At 47.9% G+C, this 19,969-nt stretch overlaps 1 protein-coding gene across 13 annotated transcripts in view; it reads right to left on the reverse strand.

Annotated features, from left to right (window-relative positions):
* Positions 1-19,969, reverse strand: part of DOCK3 (dedicator of cytokinesis 3) — a 304,126-nt gene that overhangs the window by 31,377 nt on the left and 252,780 nt on the right. For 12 of the 13 annotated variants that reach the window (XR_011563033.1, XM_070776617.1, XM_070776613.1 and 9 more), the window contains 10 exons: positions 19,173-19,248; positions 18,585-18,685; positions 18,278-18,336; positions 16,058-16,206; positions 11,228-11,313; positions 8,803-8,829; positions 8,582-8,677; positions 6,650-6,710; positions 6,073-6,166; positions 3,712-3,860 (listed from right to left, as the gene is read on the reverse strand). Coding sequence is in view for 12 of the 13 variants with exons in the window: in XM_070776617.1 (XP_070632718.1) it covers positions 3,712-3,860; positions 6,073-6,166; positions 6,650-6,710; positions 8,582-8,677; positions 8,803-8,829; positions 11,228-11,313; positions 16,058-16,206; positions 18,278-18,336; positions 18,585-18,685; positions 19,173-19,248 (898 nt within the window). In the remaining variant the exon portion in view is untranslated. The remainder of the gene's footprint in view (positions 1-3,711; positions 3,861-6,072; positions 6,167-6,649; positions 6,711-8,581; positions 8,678-8,802; positions 8,830-11,227; positions 11,314-16,057; positions 16,207-18,277; positions 18,337-18,584; positions 18,686-19,172; positions 19,249-19,969) is intronic. The other variant, XM_070776612.1, reaches the window with a different exon arrangement.

Below are 19,969 nucleotides of genomic sequence, written 5' to 3' on the forward strand. Positions count from 1 at the left end.
TAGGCTCTTCTCCCCAACTTCTAAATACTATTTAAAATTTTTTATTATAGGAAAACTTTAAACATATGGAAACACAGAAGTATGAACCCCTAGGTACTCATAACCCAGCCTCAACCATGACCAACTCAGAGTCAGTTTTGTATCATTCACATCTCACTTACTCCTCCCTACAGTTTTGGAAGCAGATCTCAGACATCATGTAATTTCACCCATCAGGGTTTCAGTATGAATGTTTAATAAGGACTTTATTAAAAACATAGATTTGAAATAGCATCAGGGAGAAGGACAACACTATTTTATTCAGGACTGTGTTTCCTAAAAAGAGCACATTATTTCTATCCTTTGAAGAAATTAATGCAATATGGATTGACCTGCAGGACCAATTAAAAATGTTGAAACAAACCAAAGAGAATTTTAAATAGACCCTGATTCTCTGCTCCAATACAGTTCCTCTGCCTCAGGGAGCTAGAAAGCCTCCTGTGCCCCCATATCGTAGCTTTAAAGGGGGCATGTGTCTGTCCGCTCTCTAGCTCCAAGTGCTGCTTGGGCAGGTTTTAGTGAAGGGTCTGCCTGTCAGGCAGTTCCACAGAGCCTGGCTAAGCAGTGTGTGTGCAGACAGCCGGCCAGCCTGCAAGGAGCGCCCCATGGGGAACTGCTCATTAAGGTGCTGACGGCCCCACGTGAGCCTCAGGGCACTCTGCCTGCTGACACAGCAGCTCCTAGGAAAGCTGATCTCCCCTCCTATGAGGACCAGTGCTTATCCACCTCACTGGCATCTCTGTCCTCATTTGTAGCCTTGCTGCTCCAAGCCTGCACCGACATCCCACCCAAAGGGTGAGCTTTTAGGGTTGTGCTGGAATACTGGGGGTTCTGAGAGCAACCTCAGAGCACAGAGAGGGAATGCTCGGCAGGTATGATGCATACCATCTACCTCTTTTCTCTTGCCAGAAAGGCAGGAGGCAAAGCAGCCCACAACTCCTAACTGGTGTCTCAAATCCAGTCACTTCCACCCACCTGGGCAGATGTGTTTGTACATCCATGCTGCCCTCACTCACAGGAACGGAAGCTGCACTGACTTGGCTCACTCTGCTCAAACTGGAAAGGCAGGCAAAAGCCAGGACTCCAGACGGGCAGTCTCTGTACTTCTGTTTACACACAGTGTATCAGAAGTAACAGATCTGTCCTGCCTTCCAAGGAGTGTGAGCAATAGCAGCCCTCGGCAGCAGAGCCCAAGCCCACCCCCATAGGGAGGGCTGGTTCATACCTGATGGTCTGTGTGCCAAATATGCAGGGGTTCCCTTCCTATCTGCTGCCTCTTCCCTGGGATGAAGGACTGCCTCCCATCTTCTCATCTTCCCTTCATTCTTTTAACTCCCATCTGGGCACACCCTTTGGAATGTCCCTCTATCCTTGTCTGGCCTGGGAGAGCTGACCTCTGTGACCACAACCCAAATCACCTTGGCCCAGGTTCCTAGGCTGACCACCTTACCACTGGAGGGAATGACCCAGGGCAAAGCTGTGGCCATGAGCTGGACTTCTGGTTCAGTCCTTCTAGATACTCAGGAGAGAAACGTGGGACCAAAGGAGACGGGGTCGTCTGTATGTGGCGGGTAACAGAGAGACTAGGAGTGGGAGGAAAGTGGCTGTGAGGTGGGCTGTGCTAGAAGTGCTGAGGTCAAGAACCTCATTGCCTGCCCCTGCTCCCTTGCAGTTTTCTCTCTTCCTGCCCTCCTCTGACTGCCAAGCTCACTTTCCTCCTGGCACTGAGAACCCCTATGGAAGTACTTTTTCTGTATCAGCCAGGGTTTGCTTTTCTGGAGCCTTTAGAAAAAAGGCCCTGAATGCTTTCAACAGAATGGGTTAGCCCTATCCACTGACTCCATCAGGTATGGAGGAACAGAAACAGAAAAGTCACACCTTCTATACAAGCCCAGGAGAAGGCCTCTGAAATACCCTGTGAGGATGAGCTCATGGAAGGGCTCACTGAGTGGTCTGTACTGAGCACAGAAGCGCCTCCCCCAGCAATTCACAGCAAAGGCAGAAGGAGTGCGAGATTTCTGAGAAGGTGGCCTACAGAGCCTCTCAGTCCTTCTCCCCTTCCTGCTCATTCACAATACTCAGGCAGGCTTTGCATTACCCTCCCTTGTCCATGTTGCTGCTGTTGTGGTTTGGTTGCTAAGTGGTGTCTGACTCTTTTGCAATCCCAGGACAGTAGCCCATCAGGCTCCTCTATCCATGGGATTTGCCAGGCAAGAATACTGCAGTCGGTTGCCATTTCCTTCTCCAGGGGATCTTCCTGACCCAGGGACTGAACCCATGTCTCCTGCATTGGCAGGCAGATTCTTTACCACTGAGCCACCAGTGAGACCCTTCCCTTGTTCATACTTCGCGTTAAATCTGCTTTTTTAACACTATTGTAGTGTGGAGTGAAAAGGGGACCATGAATGCTCAAATGATCCACGGGTGGGCTCAGTCATATAAGCACAGCTCTTCTCTGTGCTCTATGCTCATGGAAAGAAGAGACCTAATACACTAACAGCACTCCTGCACACTCACACCTTGCTTACGCCACTGCCTCCAAGCTGGGAGGGCTCACTGGGCACATGAGTAGGTGGCAGCTCCAGGTAGACTGCATGCCAGGAAGAGCTGGCATGGAGCCCTCAGTCCATCTCTGGACCAGCAAGGAGAGGATGCTTTGGGCTGGCTCTGTCGCTCAGTCATGTGTGGCTGGCTGAGAGCAAGGCATGGATCTCCTTTCCGGGCTGGGTGGAATGAGAGCTCCTGAGGTTTTGGACATGTTCCTACTTACCAGTGCATTCCCTAACGTGGGTGGATGTTTTTGACAAACAGAAGTCTCCCATGCTGTGTAAACCTGATGAATGTTTTCTGAGTTATGGGCAAAAGGTATTAATGTTTTAATCTTTTTTATGATGAAATAACTCATTAAAAATTTTTTTCATTCAAGTCTGGTGTTCAGCCACTATAGATCCCTGCATGATCCTAGTTTAGCTTTCTAAGACGTGCTCAAAGCTGAGTAATGAGAGAACAGCTTCAACAAGTTACACAAACCTAGCCTTTCCAGTGTATGGGGCACACCCAACAGCAGGTGGTCAGAGGGCCCCACAAGGAACTCTCCCAGAGATTGGAGCAGGATGGTAGGGAAGTTCCAAGGAAGTCTGAACCAATGCTGACAATGCCTGCTAATTCCAGAGAGTCAAGTTTAACAGGGACAAGCCTGTGAGAGGAACCTGGATGGTGTTATAAGGAAGAGAGACCCAAGACAAGAACATGGACAGGAGGAAGTACGGGCCTCCTTTGGCTGTGGTTAAAATCCATTCATTTTTACGGCTCACATTTTCTATGGTGGATCAGAATGCTACAGTAACCTAAGTTAATCTAATACACACAAGCAGGGGGCCCAGAAGCCCCTGATCTTGGAGCATTAGTATTTACAGACGTGCAAAGCTGGCATGTGGGGTTGTCTTTTACACTCTCAATTTGCGACTGGCTTCCAAGCCACAGAATTAAGCTGTTGTTTTTTTTCCCTGGAGAAAGTCATGCTGCCTCCAAATCCAATGAATGCACATGGGGACCCACCTCCTCACCACCCCTCACAGCACCCTCTACAGCTGTTGCCACCCCTGCAGGGTTAAGGTGCCACGGAGCCCAGTAGGGGCTGAGGCACTCTAAGTCTCGCCTGGGGACACCCACCTTGCCTTTGTTGAAGTAGTGGATGATCTTGCGGCACAGCCCCTCTTTCCGCTGCCACTCCGTCTGGGATGGGTAGTGGAGGAACTCCCGCAGGGGCCGCTCCTCCCACTGCAGCAGCTCGCAGTAGAGGAGCAGAGTGAACGCAGCTTCTGTGGGGACAGGCTCTAGCGAGGTCCCCGGGCAGCCAGGTGCCCGGGGACCCAGTGTGCACAGCCCAGGTCAGGGATGCCGGATACCACACCTGAGAGAGGGGCTGTCCAGCCACCCACCAGCCCTTGACCACAGCACGAAGGGACCCAGTGGATACCGTCCTTCCTCAGCCTGGTCACCTGCTCTGGGCTCTGGATGAGGTGTGGCTCAGGTACCCCAGGGTTGGTGCACAGGCCGCTTTGCTCTGGGGCACACTGCCATGTCAGAGAGAGCTCCTGGGTTCCCTTTTGCTCAAGGGACTAGCGCTTCTTTCCCAACCTGCTCAGAACTGGATCTGAGGGGTGAGCTCTGACAGGCTTTCCTTGGCCATCCCACAGCCAGCCTCCATACCTCCAGCTCCACTTTCTGACCTGAGCATGGCCCTGGGAATGACCCTTTCTTCTCATCTCGACCATTTCTAAAGGGACCAAAGAGCAGGAGTGTATGGTGATAATTGTGTGAAGGGCTCCACTCATAGAGGAAACTACAGCTGATGCTGGGCCCAGGGCCAAGGACTGGTGACGTCTCCCGTACACATGGAGCTGCTAGGGAGGGTTTCTAAAACAGCCGTCGCTCAATACCGTGGCTTCCTAACCCCCAGGAGTGAGTCACACTGAATTACAGCTGCTGCTCTGGGTCCTCATCACACAGCCTGCTCCATCCTGTTCTTTCACTCCTTTTTGGCGGGCATCTCCTACCGGCAACTTAATTAGCTTGAGCTTCTGCCTGGCCTTCAAGGCCCCATTCAAATCTGGTCCCCATGACTGTGGAGAATCTCTTTTCTAATTATCTTGTGACCCACTTCCAGTTTTAGCCAGGCTTGCTTGCCCACAGCCTTCCCAGGCCCTGCTCACCTCTGCCTCTCCACCTATGCTCTGGCGACCAGCCTTCCTGCCCAGGGATGCATGTGACTCCTCAGTGGAGCTGCGAAGCCCTTTCTGACTGTGGGGACAAGTCTGTGAGGCCTGCGAGGCCTCTCTGTGGAACTTAGAAAATCATGTGAAATCTTTTTCTTCCCTGTAAATATTCTTTTTAGATGTTATTCCTGGAGGCCACCAGAGGCAAGGCTTAGCACCTTCTCTCTGTCCGAATTCCCGACCTAGCCTCGCAGTCTCATCCCAGGGCTCTAGGAGTTTAGTAAATGCCTCTACTGACACATGGAACTTTTCAGTCTATCACTTCACTGCCCCCTCAAAGGGTTGCTGGGATCGTGGGTGGAAGTGGATGCAGAAGATGGCAGATTCAGCCCAGTCATTTCAGAGTTAATTCTTGCCAAGCTGTGTCAGAAAAGGTGGAATCTCCATGAAACATTTTCTAACATCTAACAGAAAATAGGGAAGGAAGTTTCTGCATTTTTACAAATTTATCTCATTCTAGTAACACTGTGGACAAGAACAGCCTGAATTTCCTGGCCTGTCACACCACCTGTGGCTCAAGGGCTAAGATGCGGTGGCTGGTTACCATGGTGAAGAAGTGGTTAATTTGGGGGGAACTGTGGCACAAGGTAATCACCCAGGGCACATGTGGGTACACTTGTCTTCCTGACCCAGAGCGGCACTCAGTAAATAGAGTGACAGCTATGTTTTTTAATTTTTCTTTTAGAAAAGGCCTTAGTAATGGACAAAACTGTGATACAGTGAAAGGGCCCCTGTCTGGCCTGTCAGAAAGTCAGGTGCACACTGTCCATCCTCTCCACTGGGAGCTCAGTGTGGGGCTGCAGGGTGGCTGCAGGGGAAGAGCCCAGACCACAAGGCAGGTCTGCCAGCACGTTCTGGAGGCCCCAGAGTCAGGCAAAGAGCCTGGGCTGTGGCCTCACTCAGCCCAGCTGTGAGGTCCTCGGAAAGGCTCTGCTCGCGAGGAGCAACAAAGAGCTCAGGAGGCTCTGAACCTGGCTCCCGGGATCTGGAGGTCACCCTCAAATGGGGGGGGGGGGAATGGGAGGCAAAGGGAGTGGAAGAACCTTGGCAGCCAGGCACAAGGGCAAGTTCCCCCTGCTTTCTCTCCACCACACATTACAAAGGAGTTGAGGGCAAGGGGTGAAGGGATGGGCATCATGGGCACTGACACTCCGCTGACATCTGGCGGGCCCCAGCTCAGAGCTTTCCCCTGTCAGCTGCGCGTGTCTGTCCAGTCCTTTCCCGGGAGGAGGTCTGGCTCTCCCTTCCTGCTTACCTGTGTAGTTTTCCGCCTGCAAATGCATGTCACAGAGCTTATGGATATAGCGGATATACATCTCCTCTTTATTAATCTCCGATTTGTAGAAGTTCTGTAAGAGAGGAGGAAGTACACATAAAGGCGAGAGGGGATGCCCCCTCTGGAGGCTGTATCTGAGCTCCAGGCAGCTGGCCAAAACCCTGGGAGTGCTGGACAGGAAGGAGGAGACAGGCCGTGTGGGCGGCCAGCACCAGAAAGAGAAGGGACCAGTCATAAAGCACCCCTGCTGGGAGCAAAACCTCTGGCAGGTCTGCAGGGGTCCTGAGTGGTGAGAAAGAGGAAGAGTAACAGTGGTGGAAACGGGATGTCAGGGTTTGTGGGACCTTGCTAAGAGGCCAGGCTACAGCTCTGTCCACGGAGAGGCTCCTTGTATTCCTTTCCCGAGTGGGAATGTGAGTTTCCAGGGACAGGGCTAATGTCCTGATGCAAACCCTTAGGCTTGTAGCCACGTATTGCAGAAAGGACAAGGCGATCACATGGCGGGACAGAAGCCACTCCATGAAGCAGGGAGGAGGATGAGCCCAGGTTCTCTCACCATCAGATTAACAGTGCAGCCAATCTTCTTATTCTCTGTCTCCTCTCCTTTCATGCAATCCCTGGAGGGGAGAGCGAAGATGAATGCACCAAGTGGTACCTCTGGGACAACTCAGAGACCTGCAGTGTCCCCGAGGCTTCAGTGTGTCCAAACCCCAGAGGAAGATGGTCCCCAACAGAAACTTGTCCACGGATGGGGCCGTATTGTGTGTTCCCTCCAGGCTCTGGACCCATTCCTAGGGCTCAAATATCTCTGTTCAGCTGGACCCTTGTTCTGGTGGCAGAGTACAGAGCCCAGAGGCTATATCAGGGCATTCAGTAGCACCTACCCATGTCTTCAGTGCGTAAGTATGTCAGTAAAGTAGAAGGTTAAACCCTCAAGTTCCCTGAAGGGGAGCCACAGAGCCATCCTTAAAGGGCAGTTTTCATTTTGTAGGACAGTTTTTAGGAGAAGCCAATACACTCTACTCCAGGGACCTGCCTTCAGAACCCAGCAGCCCAGCAACCATGGCATAGCCGCCACATAAATCATCTCACTGACTTTTCTCCCTGTAGTGTCCTTCTTGTGCACTAGTACTTGGAATCCCCTCCAACTGGAAGGATTTAGGGGTAGCTTCAGCCAGGGCTGAGCTGCATTTTTTGCTGAACAGGCTTGGGTACAGGAGGGGTCACGGCTGGCCTGCCAAACACAGAACACAGGAACACTGAGAATGGATCCTTGCCAAAGGAGAGTGGGAACTGATCAAATCCATGCTCCTCTAGCAAGGAGGGGTGGCCTAGCACAAGGAGATGAAAGAATGAGGACCAGACTGTGAATCCAGTAAGAAGCCTCCTGTACACACAGCCACCTGAGTCCCAGGTGCACCCTCCTGATATCTGCACGAGACACAGCACAGAGAAGACAACCACTGCTTGGGGCTGGTTTCTCTATCATCCCTCCTCATTCCTTATCACCTTCCCCTGTAACCTCCCCAAAGGCCCTCTTGACTCACCTGAACTCTACTGAGAGAACAACTAAGGCCCCAGTGGCAGTGGCAGTATTCCTTTTAGGCTAAGTCAAAAGCCATGATATGACTGACAGGGCAGGCTTTCAGGAAAAAATGGATTACATGTGAACTCCCAGACTCCACATATCATAAAGATCTCTGAGCTCACACGCTGCCTCCTCTCATCTACACCTGGCCAGGGTCAAGGGACAGAAATAAACAGATTTTACACAAAGAATGGAGGCATGGGAAAATTACCCCTTGCCCTGGAAAAGAGAAGTGAAAGTCCTCCTGGGTCACAATTCTGTTGTTGTGTAATTGCTAAGTCGTGTCTGACTCTTTGCCACCTCATGGACTGCAGTCTGCCAGGCTCCTCTGTCCATGGGATTTTCCAGGCAAGAATATTAGACTGGGTTACCATTTCCTTCTCCAGGGGATCTTCCCAACTCAGGGGTCCAATCCATGTCTTCTGCATTGCAGGGAGATTCTTTACTGCTGAGCCACCAGGGAAGTCCAAACAAGTGCAACGGTTCTGTATTGGGTGATATTTCTCTGCCCACCTGCCAGACGGCTCTGAGGAAGGTCTGTACTAAGGTCCCCTCTCACTCTGGAGACAGCCCTTCTCCTCCTCTCTGCTGTGCCCACCTCTCTGAGCCTTGACTTTTCTGGATGAAAAGTCAGATGGCTACATGTCCCTATGATATCTCCAGCGTACATGTGCCCATGTATCACGGGTAAGCCCAGGAAACCCTGGCCTACCCCTGAGAGAAGGCTTTCACCCCGCCTCCTTGGCAATCAGGAGATTCCTAATGACTGGTGATAGCACACAACACCAGAACAGCCCTGCCTCTTGTGGTCACGTGGTCTCAATTTTAAGGTCAGGGGATCCTCCTGCTGGGGAGAGCATGTGACCAGAGAAGAGGTCAGGTAGGTTCCTGAGAAGATACCTGTAGTCAAGAAGGCGTTCCATGAGGCGGGTGACTGAGGTTACAAAGGAAATGCCGGTCTCACGCCATGTTTCCTGTTCAACCTTCTCCAGCAGGCTATTGATAGAAGCAAACAGAACACACAATTCATGAGCCTACCAGGGGCACCAGAGTGAGGTCCCAGAGCCCAGGGGGCCTGTGATGGATCTGGAGATGGCAGACTTACCACATGGCAGTCTTACCTGGGGTAGGGCCCAAACAGCTGGGTTCTACTCCATGCAGCAGAAAGCAAAGATAAAGCAATTACTGAATGGACAGCAACAAATGAACATGTCTTCCATTGTCCTGTGTGAGCTCTTAAGGATGCCCCTGAGCTGAGGGATAAGCTTCAGAGCCCCAGCCCCAGTAGGGGTACACCCTGTGAGAGCTGTTCTGAGGAAGCAGCTGAGGACCAGTCCACTGAGGGAGAGACCTGGCTTTGTCAACCGGCTGGCCGCCTCTATCACTGCTCAGAACCATCCCCAGCAAACACGCTGACCAGCCTTTTCATGTAGACCAAGGGTAAGACTGCAATCAGTCTTGAGGGCCCAGCATGAAGGACAGAGAGTGAGTCCAAGAGTTATACCTGGTCATCTCCACTGTCACAGGAGACTTCCACAGAAAATGGCCAGAGCCAAGAGCTACATGCCTGGGTCCTTTTCTCACTTGTCAGCCCGTGCTCCTATTATCTCCAGGTAGGCTCTGATTTCTCCAAAGAACCTGGCTTCTGAGATCCTCTACCTTCCCACTGATGATCCCAGGTGCAGGTCTTGCTGCTGACTCCTTTGTACACTGGCCCCAGCTCCCTGAGGTCATGAGAGTCCCCTAGAGTACAGCACTCAGCCAGGGACCGGCAGTGGGGACTCACACCCATAGCCTGACTGTTGTTAATGCTATAGTGATGCCAACTGTCTTCCCTGCACAGAGCGTCTAACCTGAGATGGGGCCTCTGAGACAGTGAGGGTTTCCCAGGTGACCCATCTTCCTAGAGCAAGATGGCAGGATCACTGGTTCTCACCTCTGAGCTGTGTGGGAAAAGCTACTGTGTACACATTTCCCAAACTATGTTCTACAGAGCTCTGCTGTCCTGGGGGACAAGAGGTGTTCTGTGAGCAAACAAGCATGAACGTGGTAGATCACTACACCCTCCTCTGAAGAGATTTTTCATACCTTTCTGCATTTTGAAGGCTTTGAGAAGTTCTATAATACAGAGCTTTGTTTAATTTTCTTTCACTGAGTCTTTTCTAAACTGATTAGCCCATGATCTACATCCCCCAGTGTACCTACACAAACATCTTCTTCTAAACACAAATTGGGAAATGCTGCTCCACGATTATCAGTGGCTTTTAGTTCTCAGACATGACTCAAAAGAGTTTATGAAACACTTCTTTGCCAGGTAATTACTAACTCCAAGTTATTTTTGCTTTTTCCTTTGTAGTAAAATCATCAGTGAGTGGCTTAGGAAGAGACTTCGCTTCCTTATTTCCATAATTAGAAACATCTCTGGTCAAAAGAGAAACCCTAAGGATGGATTCATTTTCACAAATTAAAATTACTTAAGTTTCAAATGAATTCACATTTTATTCCATGACTCATCAAGGAACAAACTACATACACAGGGTACAGGAGAAAGATTTCCCCCTCTTGAAACTGGAATGTCTGGGTGGTATCCCCAGACATGCTTCTTAGTGGCCACGCAACTGAGGGCAATGCCACCAGCTCTCCAAGCTCAGCTGCATTATTTTTACTCATCAGGATACTCTCTGCCATGCCCACCTCACAGATGTATTGTGAGGATTAAATCAGAAATGTCAACATATTTTGTCCACTGTAAAATTCTAAGCAAATGTACAGTATCATTAACAGAAAATATGTTATAAGCTTATCTTCAAAATGCTACAGCTAGAAAATCTCACAGCTAGAAACAATGAATGAGATGGGAGGGGGCTCTAAAGCTGTAAATGTCTTTACATTTTGCTTTTCGGGAAGATAAAAAACCCAATTTACTGCCTATGTGGGAGGACCACAGCTCTCCTATGTCCCTCCTTTAGACTGAGCCCTATAGCTGGGTCTTGTCAGGTTTTGTGGCCCTATCAACTCAGGACAGAAGCCATACTGGTGGACCTGGGACCCCTGACATTCAGTCAGTATAGCCACCCTGTTTCACAAGTGAAACTGGTCTGGAAAGGGGGTATAACTTGTTTAAATCACAAAATGGATGGTAGCATCTGTACAATCTTACAAAGCAGAGATTTAAACCCCTTCCCCTCCTCAGAAAGGCCAGCGCTGAGCCCTCATTGAGTCCCCATGAGCTGTTTGCCCAACTAGGATACAGTACATGGTATGAAGACATATGATGATCCTCTTCCTATTGGCAAACCCAAGAGCTCAGAGTTACTATCTGTGTCTACATCTTTCAGTTAACTACGATAATCCCTGAGAGAGCCTGCTGTCATGAAGTCTCTTTCTTGTTGACAGAAGGTGAGCATTGCTACCACCAGCAACAACCTGGGTCTCTCCTGATACCCATGCTCTGAAGCCTGCCCAGAACAGGCTGCACCCCTACCCTTCATTAGCCCACTTCACCCTCTACTCCAACGTGGGGTGCCTCGGGCTGAAGCAGCTTACAGCAGGCCGAAGAGCTCCCTGTAGCTCTCATCGCCTTTCCCTTCTGACACCATGCTGTCCAGCTTGTCAATCAGCTCGGCCTCCACCTAGAGGGAAGCAGAGATTTTGTAAACCCGAAATGAGCTCAGGAGAAGGATGCGAAATCCAGCCTTCTGTGATGGGTGAGGACACTGGGGAACTGCTTCCTGCTTTTGTTCTTGTACCAAAGAAATCCTGGAGAAGGTGGGATCTCACCTACAGCACCGGGAGGCCACCCTGTCTCCCCCCATCAGGAAGGGATCCCACTCTGGGGGTTTAAGTAAGAGCTGGAACTTACACGTACATCTCAGATACTCTTTTCCTATTTTGGATCCAAAAGACGCCTTTGTCAAGTGTTGCTTTTCTTTCTTAAAAATTCTCATTCAAGAAAATTTGTACGTATAAGACATCAGTTCAGTCGCTCAGTCGTGTCTCTTTGCGACCCCATGAATTGCAGCATACCAGGCTTCCCTGTCCATCACCAACTCCCAGATTTCACTCAGACTCAGGTCCATCGAGTCCGTGATGCCATCTAGCCATCTCATCCTCTGTCATCCCCTTCTCCTCCTGCCCCCAATCCCTCCCAGCATCAGAGTCTTTTCCAATGAGTCAACTCTTCGCATGGGGTGGCCAAGTACTGGAGTTTCAGCTTCAGCATCATTCCCTCCAAAGAAATCCCAGGGCTGATCTCCTTCAGAACGGACTGGTTGGATCTCCTTGCAGTCCAAGGGACTCTCAAGAGTCTTCTCCAACACCACAGTTCAAAAGCATCAATTCTTCGGTGCTCAGCTTTCTTCACAGTCCAACTCTCACATCCATACATGACCACTGGAAAAACCATAGCCTTGACTAGACGGACCTTTGTTGGCAAAGTAATGTCTCTGCTTTTGAATATGCTATCTAGGTTGGTCATAACTTTTCTTCCAAGGAGTAAGCGTCTTTTAATTTCATGGCTGCAGTCACCATCTGCAGTGATTTTGGAGCCCCCCAAAATAAAGTCTGACACTGTTTCCACTGTTTCCCCATCTATTTCCCAAGACATATTTGGTTAGAACTTTACCCTCCGTCAGCTAGTCACAAAGGACGCTTGCTGGGGCCTGGTCCTCACCTTAATGGCTGACATTTGTTTGCACTGAGAGAGATGGGTTTCCTTCAGAGATTGTCCTTGAGGAGAAAAGGCTCCATTCTTTGTCCTCACAGGACCTAGAGCCCTTGGACTGCTGCTGCCCCTGCAGCTGCCTTGTCACTGGGGGCCCCTGCACTTGTTACTTGATTCCTAAACTGTGAGGAGCAACACTGCGTCCATTCCTAACCCACTAATTTGCAAGGCTTTCAACAGTGCTCAGTCACTTTCCTAATAGGCCTCAATGCATTTACTCTTAAGTGAGAAATTACTTTTAAAGTGATATAAGATAAAAATAAAAAATCTTTTAAATTGCTCATTAACCTTTGAAATGTGGTCCTGTGCAATTATTTGTATATTTTATATCAACAAAAAATGGCATGGCTCCATTTAATAATGAGCTATAACAAAAGGCATTTTCTCATTCTACACAAGGCCAGAGTCCTAAGGCAATGAAGTAGTAAAAGAATAACTGAATTAGAAAAGTCATTGAAGGCAATTATGGCTTTTGAAATCCTATCAGTGGAAAATGAAAATGGATGAATAAATATGGCCCTTTTATAGCGGTCTGCTACGGCCAGGGTGGAGATGGCTGTACATCTACATTTGGCCTAACGAGTCAGCTGCTTGAATATACTTTTCGGAAGACACACAAAGTCTGAGGACTGCAGTCCTTGGGATTGAGGTCGTCTGCCTTTCTCTGTGAGGAGAAAAGGCACCAGCAGGGACTTGCCTGGGGTCATGCAAAGTCAGGTAGGGATCTCTCTTTACACACGCAGGCATAGGTTGTGCTTTCCAGAACAGGGCAAAGGTTGGAGGGGACCTGGAGCAGCAGAGGGTACGACAGTGCAAAAATGGGCACAGCCATTTCCTGGAGTTCTCAAAATGGCTCCCTGGCCAGCAGCAGCAAGTGACCAGAGATCTTATTAGAAAGACAAATTCCCAGGCTCCACTGGATCAAAAACTCAGGGGTTGTGGGGGGTCAGCAATGTGTGTTTTTACAAGCTCTCAGGTCGTCCTGAGGCCTATTCCAGGGTCAGAACTTCTATAGGAGTTCAAAGGAGCTGGTGATGGAAGGATTTAGGGACAGTACTTCCTCACTCCCTGTAGTGCTGATAAAGGGAGAAGTTACTAAGAGAAACTGAGAAATTTAAAACGTGACACTAAAGATCAATGTATGCAAAATCAATGTCTCTAGGTTACACAAAATGCTAAGGTCTTCAAATATAACGTCATAATTGGTAATACTGAACATTTCAGGTCTGTGGAGCTACTTTTATTTTATAAAACCAATATTCTTGAAAAGAAAAGGTCAGTTTTCATTCCAATCCCAAAGAAGGGCAATGTCAAAGAACATTCAAACTACTGCACAATTGCACTCATTTCATATGCTAGCAAAGTAATGCTCAAAATTCTAAAAGCAAGGCTTCAACAGTACATGAATCAAGAACTTTCAGATGTTTAAGCTGGATTTAGAAAAGGCAGAGGAACCAGAGATCAAATTGCCAATATTCGCTGGATCAGAGAAAAAGAGATTTCCAGAAGAACATCTACTTCTGCTTAATTGACTATAAAGCCTTTGACTGTGGAAAATTCTTAAAATGAGATGGGAATACCAGACCACCTTACCTGCCTCCTGCATTGACTACGCTAAAGCCTTTGAGTATGGATCACAACAAATTGTGGAAAATTCTTAAAAAGAGATGAGAATACTAGACCACCTTACCTGCCTCCTGTGAAACCTCTATGTAGGTCAAGATGCAGCAGTTAGTACTAGACATGGAACAATGGACTGGTTCAAAATTGGAAAGGAGTACATCAAGGTTGTATATTGTCACCCTGCTTATTTAACTTATATGCAGAGTACATCATGTGAAACACCAGTTGAATGAAGCACAAGCTGGAATTAAGATATACAGATGACACCACCCTTATGGCAGAAAGTGAAGAGGAATTAAAGACCCTCTTGATGAAGGTGAAATTTTTATTTATGGAAGGAGAGTGAAAAAGCTGGTTTAAAACTCAACATTCAAAAAACTAAGATCATGGCATCCGGTTCCTTCACTTTATGGCAAATAGATGGGGAAAAAGTGTAAACAGTGACAAAGTTGGACCATAAAAAAGACTGAGCACCAAAGAATTGATGCTTTTGAATGGTGGTGTTGGAGAAGATTCATAAGAGTCCTTGGACTGCAAGGAGATCAAACCAGTCAATCCTAAAGGAGATCGTCCTGAATATTCATTGGAAGGACTGATGCTAAAGCTGAAGCTTCAATACTTTGGCCACCTGATGTGAAGAGCCAATTCATTAGAAAAAACCCTGATGCTGCAAAAGATTGAAGGCAGGAAGAGAAAGGGATGACAGAGGACAAGATGGTTGGATGGCATCACCGACTCAATGGGCATGAGTTTGAGAAAGCTCTGGGAGATGAAGGACAGGGAAGCCTGGTGTGCTGCAGTCCAAGGGGTCGCAAAGAGTTGGACAGGACTGATCGACTGAATAACAACAAAGATAACTGATGCAATCATACTGTTCTAAGTGAAAGAAGTCAGCCTCAAGAGGCTACAGTCTACATGATTCCCTTTACATGACACTCTGGAAAAGGCACAATGACAGTGATGGAGAAAAGATCAATGGTTGCCACAGGTTAAAGGTAGGGGAAGGGTTTGACTATAAAGGGGTAGCGAGATGGAAATTTTAGGAATTAAAATTGTTTTTTAAAATCTTGATTGTGATGGTGGTTACATGACTTTCATGTGTCTGCCAAAATTTACAGAGCTGTAAATCCCAAAGAGTGAATTTTACTCTTTGTAAATATAAAAATACATAAATAAAAATTAAAAAATCACTGTTTGCCTTGTCTGTTGCTCAGTGTTAGAATCACTCACTCTAAGACCACTGGTTCTTCCCAGAATCACAGAGTTGGGAGGGAGCTTAGAGGGGAGTGATTACAGTCCCCAAGGCAACAGAGAACTCTTCCCTAGAGGACTCCAGGGAGCTTCTGTTTGAGAACCACCAACAGAGAGGAGTTCAGCATCTCTGAAACCAGGCCAGCTTATAGCAAATCACTTTTTGCGAGCAAGTTATTCCTTTTATTGGCTAAAACTGGTATTACCATCACTGTTTTCTATCTGTTGTTCCTAGTCCTATTCCTTGGAGCTACAGATACAAGGGCAGGGGCCCTCTCCTCCACTTTAGGGGTGGCAGAGGAACCACCCAGAGGCACAGCCTGAAGCCACGTGGTCAGAAACCAAGCACTTATCCCTCTCTGTGCAGGAGTCTGTGAAGTTCTCAGCTCTGATAAGTTTTCTGGTCTGGGCTCTAGCCATAGAAATGCCTGGACCATATGCACTGGGGAACCTCGAGAGAGAAAAGACAACATGCTCCTGGGACCGCCCTCTGAGTGAAGCTGGGAGGTTACAGTCTCAGTCACTCTCTCCTTGATCAGAAAAGTCCTTTCACATGATGTTCAGTTCTTTTCCTCTGATTCTTCTCTGATAGCACTTCATGAAGAAAATCCACAAATCACTTCTGGCCAGCAAGGGAGGGAAACCCTTGGATGGGACTCAAGACGGCCAAGAACTACACTAGAACTACAGCTTGGCCATCCGCATCATGTGCCAGGGTAAAAGGGGTCCATTCCAGGGAAGAGTACCCTAACACCACCAGCGGGGGGTGGGGGTCTCACCTGTTTGAAGTTGCCGTTTTTCCTCTGCTCCCAGTCCATCATGTCGTGAAAGATGGGAATCATGATATTCCGCACTTCAGGCTGTGGGACTAGTGTCACACCCAGGAACGGGCCAATCATTCCCGGAATGAAGTGGATCTTATGTTCACCTGCACAACACAACCCAGCAGATAGAAGTATATGCTCCAGCCACAGAAGCTTCCCCAGTAGGGCCACAGCACATGATCTGACCTTCACTGGGAGTATCAGAGAACACAGAAAGCTCTCCTCTATGGGCTTCTGAGATATTCCCTTCCCTTGGCTTTTTAAGAGTTTGCAGACTAAATTGGCTCAGTCCAGTTGAAAGAAAATTCAACAGGTACAAGTTCTTTCCAAAGAATTTCCTGGGAGGTTCTACAAACTACCTGAAAATCATCCTGAGGTTCAGGAGCAGAGTCACTACTCTAGATAGAATAGGATTTCTGAGTACCCTGCAATAGTTTCCCATAGTCTGTTCACAGTATTTATTCAGCAAGGAAAATTCATCAATTTCTACTTAAACACAATGCACTGACCCTGGGGTTTCTGCCTGTACCCAGAGGCATTTAAGTGATTAGGATGTTCGGTCTGCTAGACATCTTAAGTCCATAAGCCTCTTCATCATCGGTGCTCAAATGTGCCTAAGAGTCCCTCTCTTGAGTTAGCAGGAGCCTCCTGCACAGCCGTACCTTGACAGACTGGCTGAGAGACTCTGTACGTGTACCTCCGATCCCACCCCTTGCCTTCACATTGCATTTTTGATGGTAGCACTATATTTATTCAAACCAGCTTGGCTCATCTCTCAATTTTCTTAATGAGGTCTGCCCACGGGAAGAGTGTAGTATGAATTTCCCTGTGACTAGCCTGTCAGTTGGGGCATGTTCCCAGAATCCAGGGCCAGTCTTGAAGACTACGGGACAGAACTTTTCTCTTCCTTGTAAAGGTGAAACAGAGTGAACCATCTTCCAGAGCTCTGTTTTCAGTCCTTCAGAGACTCGGGGACAAACTGTGGGCCTGTGTAGTGACTGTTACAGTCAAGCAAAATCAGTTCCTGAGAACTAGAAAATGTCATTTCCACCAAAAACAATGAGGTAGGAATGGCTTTCTTGGGGGAAATCTGACATGGTTTTTGAATTCTTCCATGTTGAAAGCCTATCTAAGGAGCAAGTGTTAGCTAGCCTGGAGGCAGATTCTGCATATTCCAATCTTGGTATTTGGTATAGCTGGTCCCTTGTGTTTCTGGGAATTTCAGAATCAACTTCAGGGTGAACATTTATATCTGGACAGTGCTGGATGCAGAGGGTATGAGCACTGAAGCTAGAGAGCTGGTTTGGGGAAATGCAGCCCCACTCAGGGATGGAAGGCGCCAGGGCTGGCATAAATGCCTTGCATCTTGCTTGCTGCTTCTAGGGTTGTGACTAGGATGGTTGGTGGAGGACTATGAGATGTTATGGCTATCCTTCCTAAGACTTCAGAGTCATGAGCTTAGTTGAAAGCAGATCTCACTGGGAAGAACAGCAGCGGCTTCTCTGGCATCCAGGCAGGCCTATCTAAGAAGCCGACAGAAGCAAAGGACGGCCCACCTAGTTACCAGGGCACCCTAAGGATTCCACCAAAACCTGACAATTTCAAGATTCAGAGTGCTGGATATTAGAGATGCTGCAAAGAGAAGCTGTCGAAAGAAAAGAGACTAAAATCAGTCTCACCTAGATGCGGCAGTTCCCTTCGTACATGTACGTGGCAGTGGGAACCTCGTCTGGATGCCTGAATGCCAGAGACCCATGAAGGGTTTCAATCTTTACTAAAAAGAACAGCTACCCTTGCTCATGTGCTGACTGGGCTTCTGAGCCTGTGACACCTGGACTGGGACATGGACAGCCCAGAGGATCTTATATTCTCAGAGCCTCAGACATTATATTCTTACAGCCTCATCTTCTTTTTCTCCTTTTGACTTTTGTTCTCAAAAAAGGGTCTGTGCATATGTATCGCTGGGGTCTTATTTCTCAGCTTAACTCTCCCTGCCAAGGGCTTTGTGCACATGTGCTACACTATACCATCCATCTGAGGTGTTATGCTAAAGATATGTGAAGCTCTCTTGGGTCTGAATTAACATTCATAAAACCTGGGGGAAGTAATTAGTCTTGTAACTTCTTATTTGGCCATGCAATATGTGTAAGGGAAGAGTGTGGAGAAAAGACCTACCCAAATTCTGCCACATGCTGAAGAGTTCATAAGCCATCATCACACGCATGTCCCCGTACCTTGGAATAGAACACAGGAACCAGCTATTAGCACGAGAAGGTTCAGGAAGACAGGAGGCCAGCATTTCAGCTCTGTTTCTAGCGCTTTCCAAAAGACAAAGTCATTTTGCTCTCAGTTGAGCTCTTACACTTGGCTCCTTGGGAAGCCACCTCAATGAGAACCTTGTGGATGTCTCTAGGAGCCCCTCCTGGAAACATAACCCCATCTGGGCACATGTAGGAAGATGAATAAGAGACATATGTCTTACTTATCTAGAATCTTCTTCCTCTTGGTGGAAGTAATGATTTCTAGCTGAAGGCTTGGCTGATTTATGAACAGAACTGCCAGGCTAAAATAAGAATTCCACACCTAGAGAGAGAGAGAAAGAGGAAATATGTGACAGCCTGAGTTCTTAACCTTGCAAGGAGAGATTCTAAATATATGCATGTAGCACAGAATTCATTTCAGTGTTAAGATCTTGATTTTTAGAAAATATCTTTGCAAACAGGACTTTCCCCTGCTTTCTTGACTTCTCTGAAACCAACAGTGTTGATTCTGGACTGGAAAACCAACTCATGGGTTTCTAGCTCCCAGCATCTCCAACAGGGGTTTCTTAGGTTATACTCTAATCATTATCAAGCCTGGAAGCTGTTTGATACTATGAACAGATTAAGAAAGCCTCCAGCCACCTATCAGACACTTAGCTGAATCCTTCTCAAATTCCTGACCTGCAAACCTGTGAGCAAAATAAAACAGCTGTTTTAAGTAAAACAAAAACAAAAATGAAAACAGGGAGTCTGGTTTTTGGCTTTCTATGGTTATTACAAAGATAGTGACGGATCTTAGGAGCTCCTACCTTAAAGTCGAAGTCTGTCTCTGTGAAATTCTTGTGCAGCGCAGAAGACAGGTACTGGACAGTGGTGACTATGATGCTGCAGTGAGGACAAGGTGTCGGCAGAGTTAAAGGACTGACAATGGCACCCTACAGCTGAGCATCCGTGGTCTGCGGCCCATGTGCAAGCTTCCTGAGTACAAGTAGCTCTCGTGTAAGATGTGACTTTAAGGGAGAAGGATGTGCGTGCGTGCTCAGTTGTGTCCGACTCTTTGCGACCCCATGGACCGTAGCCCACCAGGCTCCTCTCCCTATGGGATTTCCCAGGCAAGAATACTGGAGGGGGCTGCCATTTCCTTCTCCAGGGGATCCTCCCAACCCAGAGACAGAACCCATGTCTCCCGCATTGGCAGGTGGATTCTTTAGCCCTGAGCCACCTGGAAGCCCAAGTGAGAGGAATACATGGCACAAACCCTACAAAAAACCCCCTATGGAGAAGTGCCCTACCAGTGGGTTCTAGACCAAGCTCTGCTGATACCTGGTCTTGGCACTACTTTTCTTTGGCCACAGTTTCCCTATAAAAGGAGGGGAGTAAGGTTTCATGGTTCTTTCAGGCTTCTTCCAGTTCAAAGAGTGATTCTAGTATTTGGGGGAATCTTAGGAAAATGAACCTGTATTATGACCAACAGAGGACTTAGAGTATCATTCTACTACTCCACTTGATTAACAGGGGTTTACAGTTATTAAATCTCTACTTTTATCATATACTGTTATTTTCATGTGTAAGTAATTTGATTTCAGCCTTTGATCTAGAATATCAC

The sequence above is a fragment of the Bos indicus genome, chromosome 22 (assembly GCF_029378745.1).
Source record: "Bos indicus isolate NIAB-ARS_2022 breed Sahiwal x Tharparkar chromosome 22, NIAB-ARS_B.indTharparkar_mat_pri_1.0, whole genome shotgun sequence".
Taxonomy (NCBI): domain Eukaryota; kingdom Metazoa; phylum Chordata; class Mammalia; order Artiodactyla; family Bovidae; genus Bos; species Bos indicus.